The 16,409-nt window shown below is 43.5% G+C and overlaps 3 protein-coding genes across 5 annotated transcripts; 2 read left to right on the plus strand and 1 right to left on the minus strand.

The window, feature by feature from the left end:
* The first annotated feature begins 938 nt into the window (after positions 1 to 938).
* LOC133928339 (protein IQ-DOMAIN 2-like) lies at positions 939 to 4,834 on the plus strand. 3 transcript variants are annotated; one of them, XM_062374631.1, is made up of 6 exons: positions 939 to 1,097; positions 1,530 to 1,636; positions 2,079 to 2,360; positions 3,248 to 3,463; positions 3,629 to 3,748; positions 3,847 to 4,834. In XM_062374631.1, exons 2-6 carry the CDS (start codon positions 1,562 to 1,564, stop codon positions 4,564 to 4,566), a joined length of 1,413 nt encoding a protein of 470 aa, XP_062230615.1. In that variant the 5' UTR covers positions 939 to 1,097; positions 1,530 to 1,561; the 3' UTR covers positions 4,567 to 4,834. The 3 variants fall into 3 exon arrangements, with proteins under 3 accessions (XP_062230615.1, XP_062230614.1, XP_062230616.1); XM_062374630.1 differs by having other exon boundaries at positions 974 to 1,097; positions 1,168 to 1,636; XM_062374632.1 differs by lacking the exon at positions 939 to 1,097 and adding an exon at positions 1,104 to 1,449.
* Positions 4,835 to 5,005: 171 nt separating this feature from the next.
* Positions 5,006 to 8,013, minus strand: LOC133928340 (exonuclease V, chloroplastic-like). Its single transcript, XM_062374633.1, has 7 exons — positions 7,528 to 8,013; positions 7,347 to 7,451; positions 6,914 to 7,035; positions 6,670 to 6,819; positions 5,948 to 6,101; positions 5,634 to 5,710; positions 5,006 to 5,515 (listed from the first exon to the last, which is right to left on the minus strand). Exons 1-7 carry the CDS (start codon positions 7,804 to 7,806, stop codon positions 5,308 to 5,310), a joined length of 1,095 nt encoding a protein of 364 aa, XP_062230617.1. The 5' UTR covers positions 7,807 to 8,013; the 3' UTR covers positions 5,006 to 5,307.
* A 4,306-nt stretch (positions 8,014 to 12,319) lies between these two features.
* Positions 12,320 to 16,259, plus strand: LOC133928341 (wall-associated receptor kinase 2-like). Its single transcript, XM_062374634.1, has 3 exons — positions 12,320 to 13,299; positions 14,604 to 14,762; positions 15,014 to 16,259. Exons 1-3 carry the CDS (start codon positions 12,426 to 12,428, stop codon positions 16,030 to 16,032), a joined length of 2,052 nt encoding a protein of 683 aa, XP_062230618.1. The 5' UTR covers positions 12,320 to 12,425; the 3' UTR covers positions 16,033 to 16,259.
* The last annotated feature ends 150 nt before the right edge of the window (positions 16,260 to 16,409 follow it).

The raw sequence follows: 16,409 nt of genomic DNA on the forward strand, positions 1-16,409 counted from the left end.
GACATGCTATAATCTCAGAGCATGCAGCTAGATTAGATAAGCGCGCGTTAGGCTGTCGCTTTGCACCTCGCCCAGATATTTTTAAACATCTGATGGGAAACACAATGAATGACTCCCAATTTTTATATTAGTAGTGTGTGTATATATATATGCATCATTAGTGTTTGTTTGCCCATGATTGCTAGCGCTTGACCTGTAATGTGTGTCAGATTATTCAAAAGTTTATTTGCTAGTATAACAAAACAAAGCATCAGTTTGCTACCCCTGTCCACATGCATGCATGCAGCTCTAGCTTAATTTCAGCCATCTTGATTCTTGGCCCGATGAGTTGGCATATTATTGAGCATGAACCACCAAATAATTTGCGGCCACCTAGGCACATTGTTCTCTTTTATCTTCTCCTTTTTTCCCCTTAGAGAGCACTGTGGTACTAACTACAGTCTACTATACTGATTTATTTGCTTGTACTACAACAGATAAGTTGAGATCAAGAAATCTATATGCTATAGGGCAAAGGTTTTATGCACCCTACTGCATTGTTTATGTGATGCAGAGTTTAGCTTTCAACACTTAACATCACATATACCTAATAACCGATTAGTTTTGACATTACCTTTGTTAGATGATGTACATTTCTGTCTCATTTAACACCCGTGACTTTGAGTGAGGGCAAGTCTCAACTACTACTATATCTGCTACGAGCATGCATGTTCTGAATGCCAGGCTTCAGAGTTCAGACTAAAGATTTGTTTAATGTCAATATTCAGATCACTTCGGTCCTGTCAGTCATATCTTCACTTGTTCGTTGCCATATCACCATATGATCCTCATTCGCAAAAAAAAAAAAATCACCATATGATCCTGCAAGTTTTAAAGTTTTTAAGGATTTTCAAGTTTTGAGAACAATATCTAAATACGCACAAGAGCACAAGGCCAAACTGAAGAATATGATTAGTGGAGATTCCAATACCATTCCCTCAATCCTCATCTGCTCTCTCCAAGCTGTCCAAACCCCCCTTCCTTCTAAAAGCTCCACACCACTGTGAGAGAGAGAGGGCGAGGAGAGAGAGAGCGCGCGCATCGCAACAAGCACCAAGGTAATGTACACACACTTCCCTCTGGTTCTCCTCTCTCTCTCTCTCTCATCACTCTTGTCGATGCTCCCAGCTGGCCAGCTCCAGAGGCTCTCCTACAGCTGCAAGCCTGCAACCTCCAAACATCCAATCCAAGCCTCCTGCACCTCTGTCAGTCCTAGCTCCAGGCAAAAATCGTTGGCTTCTGCTGCTCCTCCTCCTCCCACTCCCACGACGTTCCACACGACATGATCGCATTGCAGGTTCCTTCAGAATTCAGCTGTCCTCGCACGCTACTGACACCTTCTCGCTGCCTGCCTGCGCACAACCGAAAGAGCCTCTCCTTTGCTTTCTCGGAAAGATTTGGCGATTTCTTGTAAAGTTGCATCTCTCTGTATCTCATCGTTTAGCGTTGGGTCTGATAGATATAGATTGGGGTGACTTGTTCCACTTCAGAGTGATTGTTTCTTCGTGAGGAGCGTGGAGCCATGGGGAAGAAGGGCAAGTGGTTCCGCGCGGTCAAGAAGGTGTTCAGTCCTGAATCCAAGGAGAAGAAGGAGGAGGTAATGCTTCTCCCTCGGATTTCTCTTGCGTTTTACGGGTTTCTTTTTGGATTTGTAGCCGGATCTGACCAAGATTTGGATTTCCCCGCACCGAATTGCAAAGAATTCAGTAGGTCTAGTTCAAGTGTTTATTGGTAAAAATGGCGTATTTTTCGCTAACGGATGTACAAAAGTTTAGGATTACTGGATTTATCACTCGTGGTCCTGGTATCAATTGGGCTGTCTTGTTTGTGAAAAAGAAAAGATTCAATTAACTGTCTGGCATTCGGTAAATCGAATGTGATTGTTGCCAAGATAGCATTTTCCTCTTGCGACTGGCCCGTCGAATTACTTTTACAGATCTGTGATCAAAGCATTACTTTTTCTCTCGCATTTGTTCTGTCATACTTTAATTCGAACTGAATTGTGATAACAAACCAAACTTTACCCTTTAAATGAACAGAGACTGAGGAAGAAATCAGCAGCTAGCATCCCAACTCCACCAGATCTGACCCCATCTGCTTCTCTGGAAGTCAATGTTTCGGTGCCGCCCCCTCCTGCTCATCCAACTCTTCACCAGACTGAGGAGGAGGTCAAGGTCCCTGAAGCTGAGGAAGAGCAAAGCAAGCATGTTACTCTGGAGGCGGCCCCTGCTGCCTCTGCACAGACGTCGGTATTGCCACCTGGTGTATCAAGGGAAGAGTTTGCTGCAATCAAGATCCAGACCGCCTTCCGAGGTTACCTGGTAATGCGAAATCACTTTTTAAATTCAGCTGTTTGATGCCATTTGGAAATATGGATGCCTGGTATTTTTTTTTCTCTTGAAATGTTTGGATAAGAAAACATTGTGACAGCTAGAAGTTGGTTTATATAGATGGTTGCATTAAGGAAGTGTTTGTTTCTGCTGGCTGCTGTGCTGATTAGATCTTTGCGATTTTGAGGTTAGGAGGACAGTTATTTGTTTTTTTATGATTTTGTTTCCGCATCAACATGACTGAACATGCAAGCAAATGTCTGTTGGTAGCTATCCTGTAATGTTTCTCTTATCGTGTTCTAACTTTTAGGTGTCGGCAGCTTGCCAACCTTGCAGGTGGTTGTTAATTTAGAATGATACCTCTTAGTTGAATATTCTAGCTATTTGCAATTCCTGTATTCATTTCACAATTTTGTGTGGTAAATGAGTTTTTTAAATGTTTAAACAGGTAAGTTTTCTTGCATTAATTGCACCTGGAGGAACTGGCTAATTTCTAGTTTAATTCCTCTCATTTGAAGTGGTCGTTATTCTTTTTAGGTCTATTCTGTTGTTTATTTCAGTATACATTTGTTGAGTGGGCCTACAAATCAATCGTGCTAAGTGTTACAAAAACAAGTCATGAACAACTGGCAGTTGGTGGCAGCCACCTTTCATCACTCACTTTTTTCTATTTTCAATCGTTTTTTGATACTGATGGATTGTCTGTCATGCTATTGATGTATCCTTGAGATAGCGATTTGTGAACTTGAATTTGTAGCAGTGTATTTTGTTCCTTGGGGAATATGACTTCATGGCAATTTGACTTGTTTGACAGGAAAAAAGAATCTTATTTTTGCTATAAATACACTGAGAGTGTTTCCGTCATTGTGACAATGCAGGCAAGGAGGGCGTTAAGAGCCCTGCGGGGACTTGTTCGATTGAAGTCATTGGTTGAGGGTAATTCAGTTAAGCGTCAATCTGCAAGCACTCTGCGCTGTATGCAGACTCTATCACGGGTGCAGTCACAAATACGTTCTAGGAGGGCCAAGATGTCTGAGGAGAACCAGGCCCTCCAGCGTCAGCTCCTACTGAAACAGGAATTGGAGAATTTCAGGGTATGCAAATCATCTCAAAGCTCCAGAGTAAAAACATTTCATGTGCTGGTGTTGTTCAATTAAATTCACTAATATTGTTTTCTCCTTTGCTCTAAGCCTTGAGATAATCACAAAATATTATTGAGAGCATTAAACATATTCCATTTGTGAATAATACCATATCAGATGGGTGAGAACTGGGATGATAGCACTCAATCCAAGGAGCAAATCGAGGCGAGCCTAATAAGCAGGCAAGAGGCGGCAATAAGAAGAGAAAGATCGCTCGCATATGCATTTTCACATCAGGTAGGCATTCTTTGTTCCCAAGAACAGGTGCCAATCTATATATACTTCATCTCGTTTACAACGCGTGCTAATATTGTTTTAAAATTTGTTCTTTTCAGTGGAAGAGCACTTCAAGGTCTGCCAACCCAATGTTTGTAGACCCAAACAACCTACAGTGGGGCTGGAGCTGGCTGGAGCGCTGGATGGCAGCAAAGCCTTGGGAGGGACGCAATGGGACTGACAAGGAGAGTAACATTGATCGCGGATCCGTGAAGAGCATGAGCTTGAACGTTGGAGAGGGTGAGATCACAAAAGCCTTCAACCGTCGGGACTCCAAACCAGACAAGCCATCACCAACAACTCCAAAACTGGCCCGTCCAGCCTCCAGGCAATCCCCTTCGACGCCTTCTGCTAAAGTGACTCCAATCCCTGCGAGGAAGAAATCCGCCACGCCAAAGAATGGGCTCTCACAGGTGGACGACGACGTGAGGAGTGTGTTCAGTGTGCAGTCCGAGCGACCAAGGAGGCACAGTATAGCCACCTCCACGGCGCGGGACGATGAGAGCCTTGCAAGCTCCCCATCACTCCCAAGCTACATGGTTCCCACAGAATCTGCAAGGGCCAAGTCCCGCCTCCTTGGCACGGCGGTGACCAATGGCACAGAGACACCGGAGAAAGGAGGCTCTGCTGGATCGGTCAAGAAGAGGCTGTCCTTCCAAGCTGGAATGGCGTCTGACTCACCTATGAGACGGCATTCTGGTCCACCCAAGGTGGAGAGTATGGTGAAGAACATTGTTCCACAGCCGGAGGCCATTGTAATCAATGGTGGAAAGAAGTGACTCATATGACAAATGGCGAAGAGCAATGGATTCTGCAGATATATTTCATCCACGAACAAAGGTTAAAATTATATCAGCTGTATCAAGTATTGGCATTTGTTTTTCCACATTACAATCACATTGTTTTGATGTAGGAGAAGATTTGCAGCGTCTGTCAGTTCATCTCATTTGTTGTTTGTGTAAAACTATATCGATTTATCTCTGCAACCTTTATGTCTGTATGTAAACAGGTGTTCTATTTATGCGAGGCAAATATTTGTTTCATGTATTTGGAAGGTCTCTCTGAAATGTGCAACTTTCCTAAAACACCTCACTCTTGCGCTCAAAATTGACCTATCTGAACATAGCCGTTAAATCTCTCCAAACAAGAGGCAAAGTCCCAATAACCAATGCAAAGTGCTAAAAATCATCGGTCCTTTAGGATCCTTAATCTTCCATGACTTCACATAAAGCAAATTCCAGGAACTTATTTCTCATTAGGATACATGACACGAACTCAATCAAATATGTCAATCAGTAACAATTGAGTTACAATAGAATATTGAGGAAAGTAATATTGAGCTAAATTTCTTCCTCTGAAACAAAGAAAAGAACAGACAAAAGAATGGAAATTTAAGGCACTTCCACTGTTCAAATCTAGTAGAGCTGCCCAGTGTAAAAATTTCACCAGGCTCTAACCCAGAGTAGAGCTGCCCAGGTGCATCCTTGAATGCTACAATCTGTTATTGTCAATGTCAACAGTCAACACCTTGTTGTGGAAGCCATCTTCGGGCAATTCGACGCAAATTTGCAGAAATGGCATTTCCACCTCTCCTCTTCAATCACAAATTTAGCTTCTCGCGCCCCCATCCAGAAGCCAAGGGTTTCCTGGATTTGATTCTTGAGCCACATAGCATCATAAGGGAACTGGTATTCTTCGAGCAGTGAATGATCTGCCTGAAGTTCATATCTGCACCAATAAAGGAAAACAAAACATTTATTTGTCATGTACTTATGCGTTAATTTTTCAGCAATCAAGTATTTAGTGCTACAGGTCACTTCTGGTTGGGCCGTAACTCATATTTTACCTCAAGAGTAGATGTTTTCGAGATTGTGGTAGTGTGTGGCAAGTAACTTTAAAATATTTCAATACATCTTCAAAGGTCTGCAAATAGAAACCTTGTCACAACTCACAAATATAGTAAGCTCTAGACAGTGGCATGAACATCCACAGTGACACCTAGAACGCATCAAAGCAATTCTAGCAATGATTTGTTGGATTTGTTCATTGTCTTTTCCTTTAGAGAAAAAAAGGTATGGTCTCATTAGAAAAAGTTACTCAAATCACAGTATAATGCATGAAGAGTAATGAAAAACAAGGTTTAATTGTGAGGCATAACACCTTTGCATGGAATCCCAATGAGCTAATGTAGCACTTCACATCGTCTGATAACAAGTAGTTGGGGTTCAGGTCAAAATAGCTGAAGAAGTACTCCGCTGGGAATATCTCAGTAATCAAATTGTCCCATAGGTACTTGTAACACATCAGCTGAAGCCTGCCACAAATACATCAACCAGATATAATACAAACTTGAAACATCATAATGTGAGAAAAAACAGTAGAGCTTGTAGGCAACTACATATACAATTTGAATTTCGCTTCTGAACATGGCATGAAAAGGAACATAAAATGCATCTTTTACATTGGACAATACAGGAATATATCTGCTACCAAATCTTTCCTAGAGAGTAAGTTTCCCACTACAATCAAATTGAAGCAGTTTAGATATTATTCTGTTTCATATACTGAATGTTGACCAAAGAGTTGTTTCATATAAACAGGTACCACAATTGGCACTAACCGGATCCTTGGGTAGCTTTACAGGTCTAGGTAATGTATAAATTTGCCTCAAGAAAGTTTGAAGTACAGTCTAGTAGCAAGTAATATTTTTCCTCTGAAATGAAGGTTTTGAACTTTTGATTGGGTAATGGGCACTCTTATAGCAGACAAAAGGAGCACCAATATAATAGTATGCAATTTCGGATCGAAAAGAAGTGCAATTGAAAGGAATCATAAGTCTAGAAACATACATTTGAGATTAGAGAGAGGGATAAGGGGCAAACCTTCCATTTCTTTTTTGGGCTTCAGAGGGAACCGTTGGCTTGGAACGTGTCTTTGTATCCACCAGGATGGGATGAGATGAAACACCATCCATGGGCATCCGGATTTCATCAATAACTCCTACCATCCATGAACCTTCGATAACCCCGATCCTGCAGCCCATTAGTACCAGAATATTAGTTTGCCCTTAGGAGAAGTAAACTATCAAGACACTGGAAGCGCAAAGCATATCATCAGCAAACTCACACCGGAAGTTCCCTTGTGATGCCATCGAACAACAACTGGTTTGTTCCCACGATGAAGTTCATGAATTTTACAGCCCACAATTCCTCTGCAGATCTAATGGCCACATCTACTCTCTCAATAACCTGCTCCAAAATGAAATAGAACAGTTAGTAACCGACCATCCTAAAGACAGAAAGAAATGGTTCTCGCCGCACAATTATACGGCAAGCCGACGGGAACTAAGCCCACGACAACATCAATTCATTCATATGAGGTAACTGGAATGGAAGTGAAAGCGCACAAAAAATACTGGATTTCATGCTGAAACAAAGCACACAGAGATTACTGGATTGCTGCCTCGGCCAAATGGCGCTTGCATTCAGTAATAGGACGGTGGGACACATTTGGATAGTAGTCAATCTAATGAAGCCGCATTTCCTTGAGTAGAGCTCACCTCTTTCTCGAGCTGGGCATGGCGGTCCGAACCGGCCTTCATCGCCTCCGTCCTCTCCGGCCTGCCTTGTTCGAGCACGAACTCCATCTGCTTGTCGCACCACTCCTGCCGCAAGAAGAACGGTGGGTGACTGAATCCCAGATGGACCGCGAAAAGCGCGAGCTTTGGACGGCGGCGTTACCGTGGCGGTGATGTCGGTGACCGCGAGGGCGCGGCGCTCCCGGAACCGGGCGAGCAGTGACCTCCTCTGCGGTGTATGCGGCGGAGGTGAGTCCTCGATGTCGCCTGCGGCGGGCCCGGCGGCCGAGCAGGCTGCGCGGGAGAGCGGCGCGGCGCAGCGGGCGGAGGAGAGGAACGGGCGGGCGGTGGCGAGGGCAAGTGCCGCCTCGATCAGCGCCATCTCCTCGTCGCTGACGACCTCCACGGGGAACTCCTGTCCGGCGGAATGGGAGGAGGGCATCGGAGCCGGAGGAGGAGGAGCCGGAGAGGTTGTTTCGCAGCTCGCACGGCACGGGTAGCTTGTTACCCAGCAACCACTGACGAGTGGGGCCGCGGAATTCCACGTCGGACCGGTCCGTCCGTCCTCTCCGCCGCAAACCCATGAAACAGAAACCCGCTGCAGATCCAAATCCTCTCACTTCGGACCGGTGAAGATGGGGAGGAACAGTGTTTTTTTTTAAGAACACGTTTGAGCGTGTGCTGTTTTATTAAGAGGGAAGCATGAGACGTTTACAGAGAGACAATACAATGTTCAACAACAGTCAGAAGTCGGAAAACAGCATATGCAAGTCATGGTAAGAAAACTACGAAAAATTTAGAAGGCCTGTGAAACCTGCCTGCGATCAAGGCTGCGAAGCAAAGTAGAGAATTATTGGCACAATAGCATTAGCAGGCCTGACAAACACCGTAAGGGGGCAGACATCCTAAATAGGTATGAAGGAGCAACGCCAAGAGATTTACGAAAAGTGTTTTATAATATTACTGTTTTTAACATTACTATAATATCAAATCATATCCATCCACCTCGAATTTAATCCCAGCGCTATGGCTGCGGCGTCCCTCTTCTCGCATTGCGATTACAATTCCCGGCGGCCGGCTGCACTATCATCGTACCTCCACTCCACTCCACTCCATTCCACTCGCCCCCTTTTCCAGATAGCATCTCGCAATTGAATTTTCTTTTCTTCTCCTGATTGGAGAAAGTTTGCAGCTTCACACCGTCCTGATGGCCTCAGATTAGGACAATATAGTTTTGTGATTCTTTGCATGGTTGGACACTAAGGATATTAATCTCTTTTGTATAAAACATAGGTTGATTCTCCTCATATCTAATAAAAATATTTAAAATTCGTATAATTTATTTACTTGTGCTATTTATTCTCATCATCTAGCATTCTCATCTCGTTATCAGCTATGAATATTGGACTCGTATTACTAATAAAAATAAATAAAAAATAGGAGAAAAATTAGTGGATAATTTTTTTCTCTATTTTAGATCCATCTAAAATTAAATTACGACATCAATCCTGACATAATTATTCGGCGGCGCTCTCATGCACATCCATAGATCAACTGTATCGGCTGACACACCACATGACAGATATATGGGGAGTAGAAATACTTGACATTGTAATCAACTGCTCCTACAGTGGCCCATCTCTCCACGGTACAACCGACCAGGCTAACGGGCCTCGGATTATCAGCAAGCAAAGAGATCATAACTTCAGTGCCTGCATCAGTTCTGTGGGTTTCGGCTTGCAAAGACTCCTCATAGATCATCATACCAATTGGGCCTCGGATCTCCTCTTGAATGTGCGGCAGCCGAAACATATGCATCATAATCCTCTCCATCACACACCAACTGCGGCGATGCTCTAACTGTCCTACTTGTGGTAGAGGTCAAGGCGATGGCAGCAGCGCCCAGACCCTCAGACTCTTCATCCCACACCTTGAAAGCATCCTGGTGGGCGCAGTCGTCACCGATGTACACCATAAGGACGTCACTGCGCTTGACGAATCCGAGCGATTCGAGCAGAAACTCCGAGCATTATTACCTGGACACGGACACGAGTGTCGAAATTCGACTCGAATTTAGGTGTTCGATTTGACAAAGAAAATTTAGATATTCGGAATACAACTCGGAATCCGATTCAGATTCAGAGATTCAATTCGACAAATAAATTTGAACACGGATGTCAGGTAACACTGACTTCAAGGCCTCGGCTAACACGGGAATAAACTCGCTTGCAGGCTTCACAATTGGGATGTTGACATGCTTGATGTACTTCTCCCTGTGCCCTCCCTGTGCTCTCCACCTCGCCAGGTGCGTGATGGAGCTGAAAAGGTTGGTCGTCGAGCTCTCCACTCGCCGCGGATGATGAAGAGCATCTCGCTCACCGGGTCGCCCTCCGACACGATGTACGCGTCTTCGGTGCTCAACGACGACACCAGGTGCGGTGCAGCCCATAGTCCAGACCAGGCCCACATATGTGACAATATGTTTGATTTGTTGACTCCGAAAACATGGATAACATCAACAATCTGGTTAATCACAAATTCTCTCTGATAACACTCCAAGTTTCTCTCGTGTAGTTTGCAAAATATTGCTTTCATTAGAATTATTCTGTTTTTATAAATATATATATCATTACGAGCGAGAATGTTTTTACGTTTCCCATGGCGAGGTATTCAAAGGAGAAAATTGTAGCGCAGTTTCCTCTCTTAGTCTAGTTAAGCTCTTCTCTGATATTCTTTTTTTTTTGGCAAAAGTATACTTCTTGTAAGCCACACGGGAAGGTGAGATGGCTCATTGTTATTCCCTACATTGTAACTCGGATATTTTACACGTGTTGAGCAGATACTAGTTACTTTGAATAACACAAGGAGGGCGAGCTGCTGGGGTGATCATCAACAGAAACCTCCAAGCTGTCACATAAGCAGTCTGGAAAACAAAATGGTGTGAACACGGCACATGTGACATGTCATGGCCGGATCATTTAGCAAGTTGAGATGGGAAAACAAAAAGAAAGACCTTAAAGCTGGTCAAGAGGAACATAGTACCTAGCAGACCTCAGTCTCTTTCACTCAGGCATTACGAAAACAAGATATACATGAATCCAAATTTTCATCCAATGCCTCCAATTTCTTGTGTAGGGATTGCACCAGTTGCAATCGTTATTTTTGTCTGATGTATCGGATGGAAAATGCCTCCAATCAAGACTCAGAACGTCTAATACCCTGAAAGAAATTGAGTCACAATTGGTGATGCGTAATGCAGTGGTTGTCGAGTCTGTACAAGAAAGATCAGTGCGTTAGACTACTTATGTTCCCATGTACCTGATGATTAATATGACCTAATGAATTGACGAGGATAAATCATTGGTTGCTCCTATTATGGATGCTTTTTCTGGCCAAACGCTCACATTTTCCTATCAAATTCCTTGGCTTGCCTTTAGCCACCAAAAGGCTCCCCTATATTGACTTCCAACCACTGGTGGGCAAGGCAATCGCCAGTTTGAAATGGAAGGGACGGCTGCTAGCTCCCTCCAGCCGTCTCACCCTTGTTAAAGCAGTGCTCACGTCGCAACCAATCTACTTCCTATTTGCTTTGCGGGCTCCAAAACAAGTCCTCAAGGAGATCGACAGTAAGCGTAGGCAATTCTTATGGACTGGAACTGAGGCTTTCACAGGGGGAAAGTGTAAGGTCAATTGGAAATGTGTCACCCGGCCGACAGCAAAGGGAGGACTAGGTATCCTGCACCTAAGTAACTTTGCACGGGCGCTGCACTTTCACTGGCTCTGGTAGGAAAAACAGGCTCCACACGAGGAGGAGGACGAGAGCGTAGCCTATTAGTGTGCTGCGGAGGAGGCCGAAAGCTCAAACTGTAGAGACGTTCAGGCATTAGATTTCGATGTCTTTGACATGCCGGCGAGCCTGGAGCATAGGCGACGTTGCGGTCGATTAGACATGTCCGGGTCCTCCGCACCACCACCATCGGCCCCACGGCGTCCCCGGACGTACACATGCCATCAATCGTCAGTGCGGAGATGCAATTCTCATCGCGGGAGAGGTAGAGGGATACGTTGAGCAGATACAGTTAAAAAGAATTGACAAGGATAGTTCTGTAGACATTGTAAGCTAATCTATATCACTACAGCTTACGATAACCTACTGTTCCTAACACTGTTACACGTTGCTTTACAAAGCTGGAACAATTATCCATTTATTACTTTTGAAAAGCCATTTTTATATATGAAAAACATGCTAGCTTGATTCCTATGGAACAGAGATGAACTTTACTTACTATAGTTTAATTTCAAATAAAACGTACAAAGTTGATCTTTTGGGACTTATCTACAACTTGATGGCTAATAGTGCTAATTTGCTTATACGAGCGAGTTAATGGTTTATCCAATACAGCACTAAGGACAAAAGAAAATCGAGACATCATCGATTTGAATCATAATATGTCATCACAAGCAAATTAAAGAATGAAAAGTCAATGATCAAAACGTCATTGCTTACATCCAGAACGAAGCCAACAGCTCGTTATATTTAAACGCAAGGAGCGCAGCTCCTCGGGTTATCACCAGCAATCGACAAGTTAGTACAAAGGAATTAAACTGAATTAGCCTGTTGCCACCCAGTTTCGAATTCTCTTTGTATAAGTTTGGATAAGTTTTTCTTCTTCTTCTTAGCGAGTCTTGTTTTACAACACCTGATGAATAATGTTCCCGATTGGAATGTTTGATAGGATAGTATAACTTAGGAGGACTCCCACCTTTATCTTAAACAAAAACTAGTGTTTTTTTTCTTTTTTTTGTTTGTGTGACCTAATACTAGCTTACGAACTACTGGTAATATAAAAATATACAGGCTCATCAGCATCCTAGAGTAGAGAAAGCCAATGAATATGATATAACCCTAAAACGATAGCTAGGATTTGTAGATACTTGTAAAACGAAAATGACAACCTAGGGACCCACCAAAAGCTGGCCTGAAACTCAATACTTAAACGCAGTGAGGGCGCTAGCTGCTGGGAGAGATCACTGGGAATTCAGAAGAGCCATCGAATAGTAATGTTGACGACCTTAACCTTACTGGCATGTCTGCTGCTAGCGGCAGTAACGGCTTGCACCGCTGCTCCTGAAGGCCCCGCCGGCTGCCCGGACAGCTGCGGCGGTATTGCCATTCAATACCCCTTCGGCATCGGCGCCGGCTGCTTCCGCAGGGGATTCGAGATCATCTGCGAAGGTGGCACGCCAGAGCTTGCCGGCGCCACCAGGCCCACCGCTGTCCACCTTCTCTCCATCAGGACGGCGGAGGCCCGCGTGATGCTGCCTGTTGCGTGGGAGTGCTTCAACTCCTCCGGCGTGGAGGACGTCTGGAGCGACGGCGACGTGCAGTTCAACCGGGAAGGCGTGTACCGCATCTCCAACACGCACAACCAACTCGTCGTTGTCGGCTGCAACAGCTTGGGCATGACCAATAGCCAGCGGAGCGAGGGCAACGACTACCCCTACGCCTACTATACCGGCTGCATGTCCTTCTGCAACGACTCCGGGAGTGCGGTGGACGGCGCCTGCGCAGGCGTTGGATGCTGCCGCGTTGACATCCCGCCTGGCCTCACCGACAACACCATGAACTTCAAAGACTACAACCACAGCAGTAGGCTGGACTTCAGTCCCTGCGACTACGCCTTCTTTGTTGATAGGGAAAACTACACATTCCACACCGCAGACCTCAAAATGGATCGCAACCAGACGATGCCGGTGTGGCTGGACTGGGCCATCCGGGACAACCTGACGTGCGACCAGGCGAAGAAGAAGGGGCAGGGCTATGCTTGCGTGAGTTCCAACAGTGAGTGCCACAACTCATCCAATGGGCCTGGATACGTCTGCAACTGCAGCATGGGCTACGAGGGTAATCCCTATGTCATCAATGGTTGTATTGGTAAGTGCCCACGCACAGTTATTGAAATAATTTCGTCTCAAAAACAAAAAAAAAAAGCTATTGAAGTTTAGGGAACTAGGTATGCATTTTAAGAGTTTAAGCATCTCAATAACACTTTAGAACCGCTCGTGTATTTTACTCTTTTAGCAAAAGGATTGTCTCGGTGGTTAAAATCAACTGAGTTGTTATGGAAAATAGCGAACGTGCTGGTGGCTTAGCGGTCGTGCGCTCGGTGTCGAGTGGCCAGGTCGGGTGTTCGACGCCTGGCTTTGGCCCTTGCACCTACATGCGAGTGTTTGTGCGGCCCCATGTTGGTGGGGCGTTTCGTGGCGCTGCCCCACCCACTCACGTTCGAGTTTTGAGCGAACACAGTTGCGCATCGGGGGATTCCCCCAGTAGGTGGAGTGTGTTTAGAGGTTTGCACACGTGTGCGCTTAGCGAGGATTTATGATAGCCTGTGTTTAAGGCGCGCACGCGTGTGCGCGTGCGTGAGGTGTGAGTTGTGCGCGCGCGTCCTGTTTGTACCCTGTTAAAAAAAAGTTGTTATGGAAAATATGGTCCAAGATATGAGATATAAACCATTTTAAGATGTTGAACTGTACTGAATTTTTTTTCGCTGTGGTCAAAAACATTTTAAAGTTGTGAACTTTATCAAAACCATCCTAAAGTAGTGTACTTTATCAAAAATATTGTCTAGGTGATCAAAACCATCTTAATGTTATAAACTTTGTCGAAGATGCGGTTTTTATGATCAAAAGCATCTTCAAGTTGTGAACCCTATTGAAATTACGGGTTGGTTGCCGCAGTTGCTCTTGTTGTACCCTAACCAAAAGCACAACCTCACTGGAGTTTGTTGGCTTTCTTCTTTCTAGCACTACGTTGCCTGCATGTATGGCACATATAGATCAAAACAAGAAGTGGCATGTTTAATTTTTAGGACGAAAACTCTAGAATTCTTTTGCAATCCCTAACGAGTATGTAGTAACATCAGTTAGTCTTTAATTTATATTATTTTGAATATTGGCCTTATGGGTTTACTGGCAAACTAGTTAAGTAAAAATTTAATATTATATTATTGATTACATTTCTAATTCTTTTTAGATGGTTACATTTCTATTTAATCGCTTATAAAACTAAACTTCATATCGACTTCAAATGTTCTCTACTTCCCAGCTGGAGGACGGCAGTAGATTATCGATCATTTGTATAAATTGCATGCCTTGTTTTGCATTTCATAATTAATATGCATGGAATGGTCCCACATTCTCTGTTCTGATGGACATAACGGTTGGTGAATAATACAGATATCGATGAATGCAAACGTCCGGAATATCCATGCAGAGGCATTTGCCACAACACGGCAGGTTTCTACGAATGCAAATGCCCCAGTGGTTCCCATAGTGCTGATCCGTTCGAAGTGCCCTGCAACTCCAATTTTCCACTCCCAGCACAAATCTCCATAGGTACATATATGCTGCATGCATGTTTTTTTAAAGAGCTACATGCATATTTTTAAATCTTACTAAATCTTCATGTACTAGGTGTAAATTTTACAAGGGGACGATCTTGGTAATTTTTTACAAGGTTATATTACCTGCTGCAATGCAATATATTAATTCTTGGACTGGTTGATTATAGTATTTTATTAGATATAATATTTGTTGATACAGAATATTTTTATGATTACTCTGTGGTTACTTTCTTGTTTATGTAGGTGCAATAGGTGGTCTTTTCATCATAGCTGTTCCAGTTTTCATCGCGCTTGTTCACAAAGAAAAAAGAAAGATGAAAGAATTTTTTGAAAAGAATGGGGGTCCTACCCTAGAGAAAGTTAGCAACATTAAGCTATTCAAAAAGGAGGAGCTGATGCCGATTTTAAAAAGTAGCAACCTTATTGGACAAGGTGGCTTTGGTGAGGTTTACAAGGGGTGTCTTGGTGGTAATAGTCAGCCAGTTGCAGTAAAGAAGCCCAAGAATGCTGCAGTAAAGAAGCCCGAGAATAATGCCTTGGCACAAAATAACCAATTTGCAAATGAGGTCGTTATTCAATCTCGAATCATTCACAAGAACATTGTCAAACTAATAGGTTGTTGCCTAGAAGTTGATATGCCAATTTTGGTCTACGAGTTCGTGTCCAAAGGTAGCCTTGATGACATTCTGCACGGCAGCAACAGGGCGCCTCTCAGTTTGGATCGACGTATGGATATTGCGGCACAATCAGCGGATGGTCTAGCTTATATGCATTCAAAAACCACTACATCAATTCTGCATGGTGATGTCAAACCAGCTAATATACTTTTGGATGAGAACTTTGTACCAAAGATCTCTGACTTTGGTATATCTAAATTGATTGCCATAGATAAACAGAACACTAATTATGTCATTGGTGACTTGAGCTATATGGATCCAGAATATCTTCGGTCTGGCCTATTAACAAATAAAAGTGACGTCTATAGTTTTGGAGTTGTGCTCCTAGAACTCATTACAAGGAAAAAGGCCTCAAATTCGGACAACAATGGCCTACTCAGGAATTTTCTTGATGCTTACACAAAGGATAAGAGAGTAATTGGCCAGGTTGATGTGGAAATTGCAGTAACAGAAAACATCGAGCTTCTTGATACTCTGGCTGGAATGATTGTGCAATGCCTAAACCTTGATGTTGATCAAAGGCCCGAGATGACAGATATAGCAGAGCACCTTCGATACATGGCGAAGACATCCCAGGGTAAATAAAATGGTAAGTGATTGGATAGTGAGTTAATGTATGTTATAGTTTGGAATTGTACTTGCTGCATATGAAAGCAAATAATCTTGTAAGGTAGTTGACGTCATGGCCAAATCTCATAAGATAGAAGTATGGATGTTTCTATGATCCAAAGAATTGTGTGTGACAATCTTTTTGGTATTGTAACTTGTGTAATATATACATAAAGTTTATTGTTTGTTAATAAGTGCATCAATCCCATCCGTCTGAACTTTTCTATTTCAAAAGACCCTCTGTATTTTTAAGTATACTATCTCATCCAAGGCTCCTTCCCACTAAGATACACTGTATATTATACTAGAGTAGTTAAATTCTCTGCGTTGCAACAGGAGTCAAATATTTTTAC

This window comes from Phragmites australis, chromosome 9 (genome assembly GCF_958298935.1).
Source record: "Phragmites australis chromosome 9, lpPhrAust1.1, whole genome shotgun sequence".
Taxonomy (NCBI): Eukaryota; Viridiplantae; Streptophyta; class Magnoliopsida; order Poales; family Poaceae; genus Phragmites; species Phragmites australis.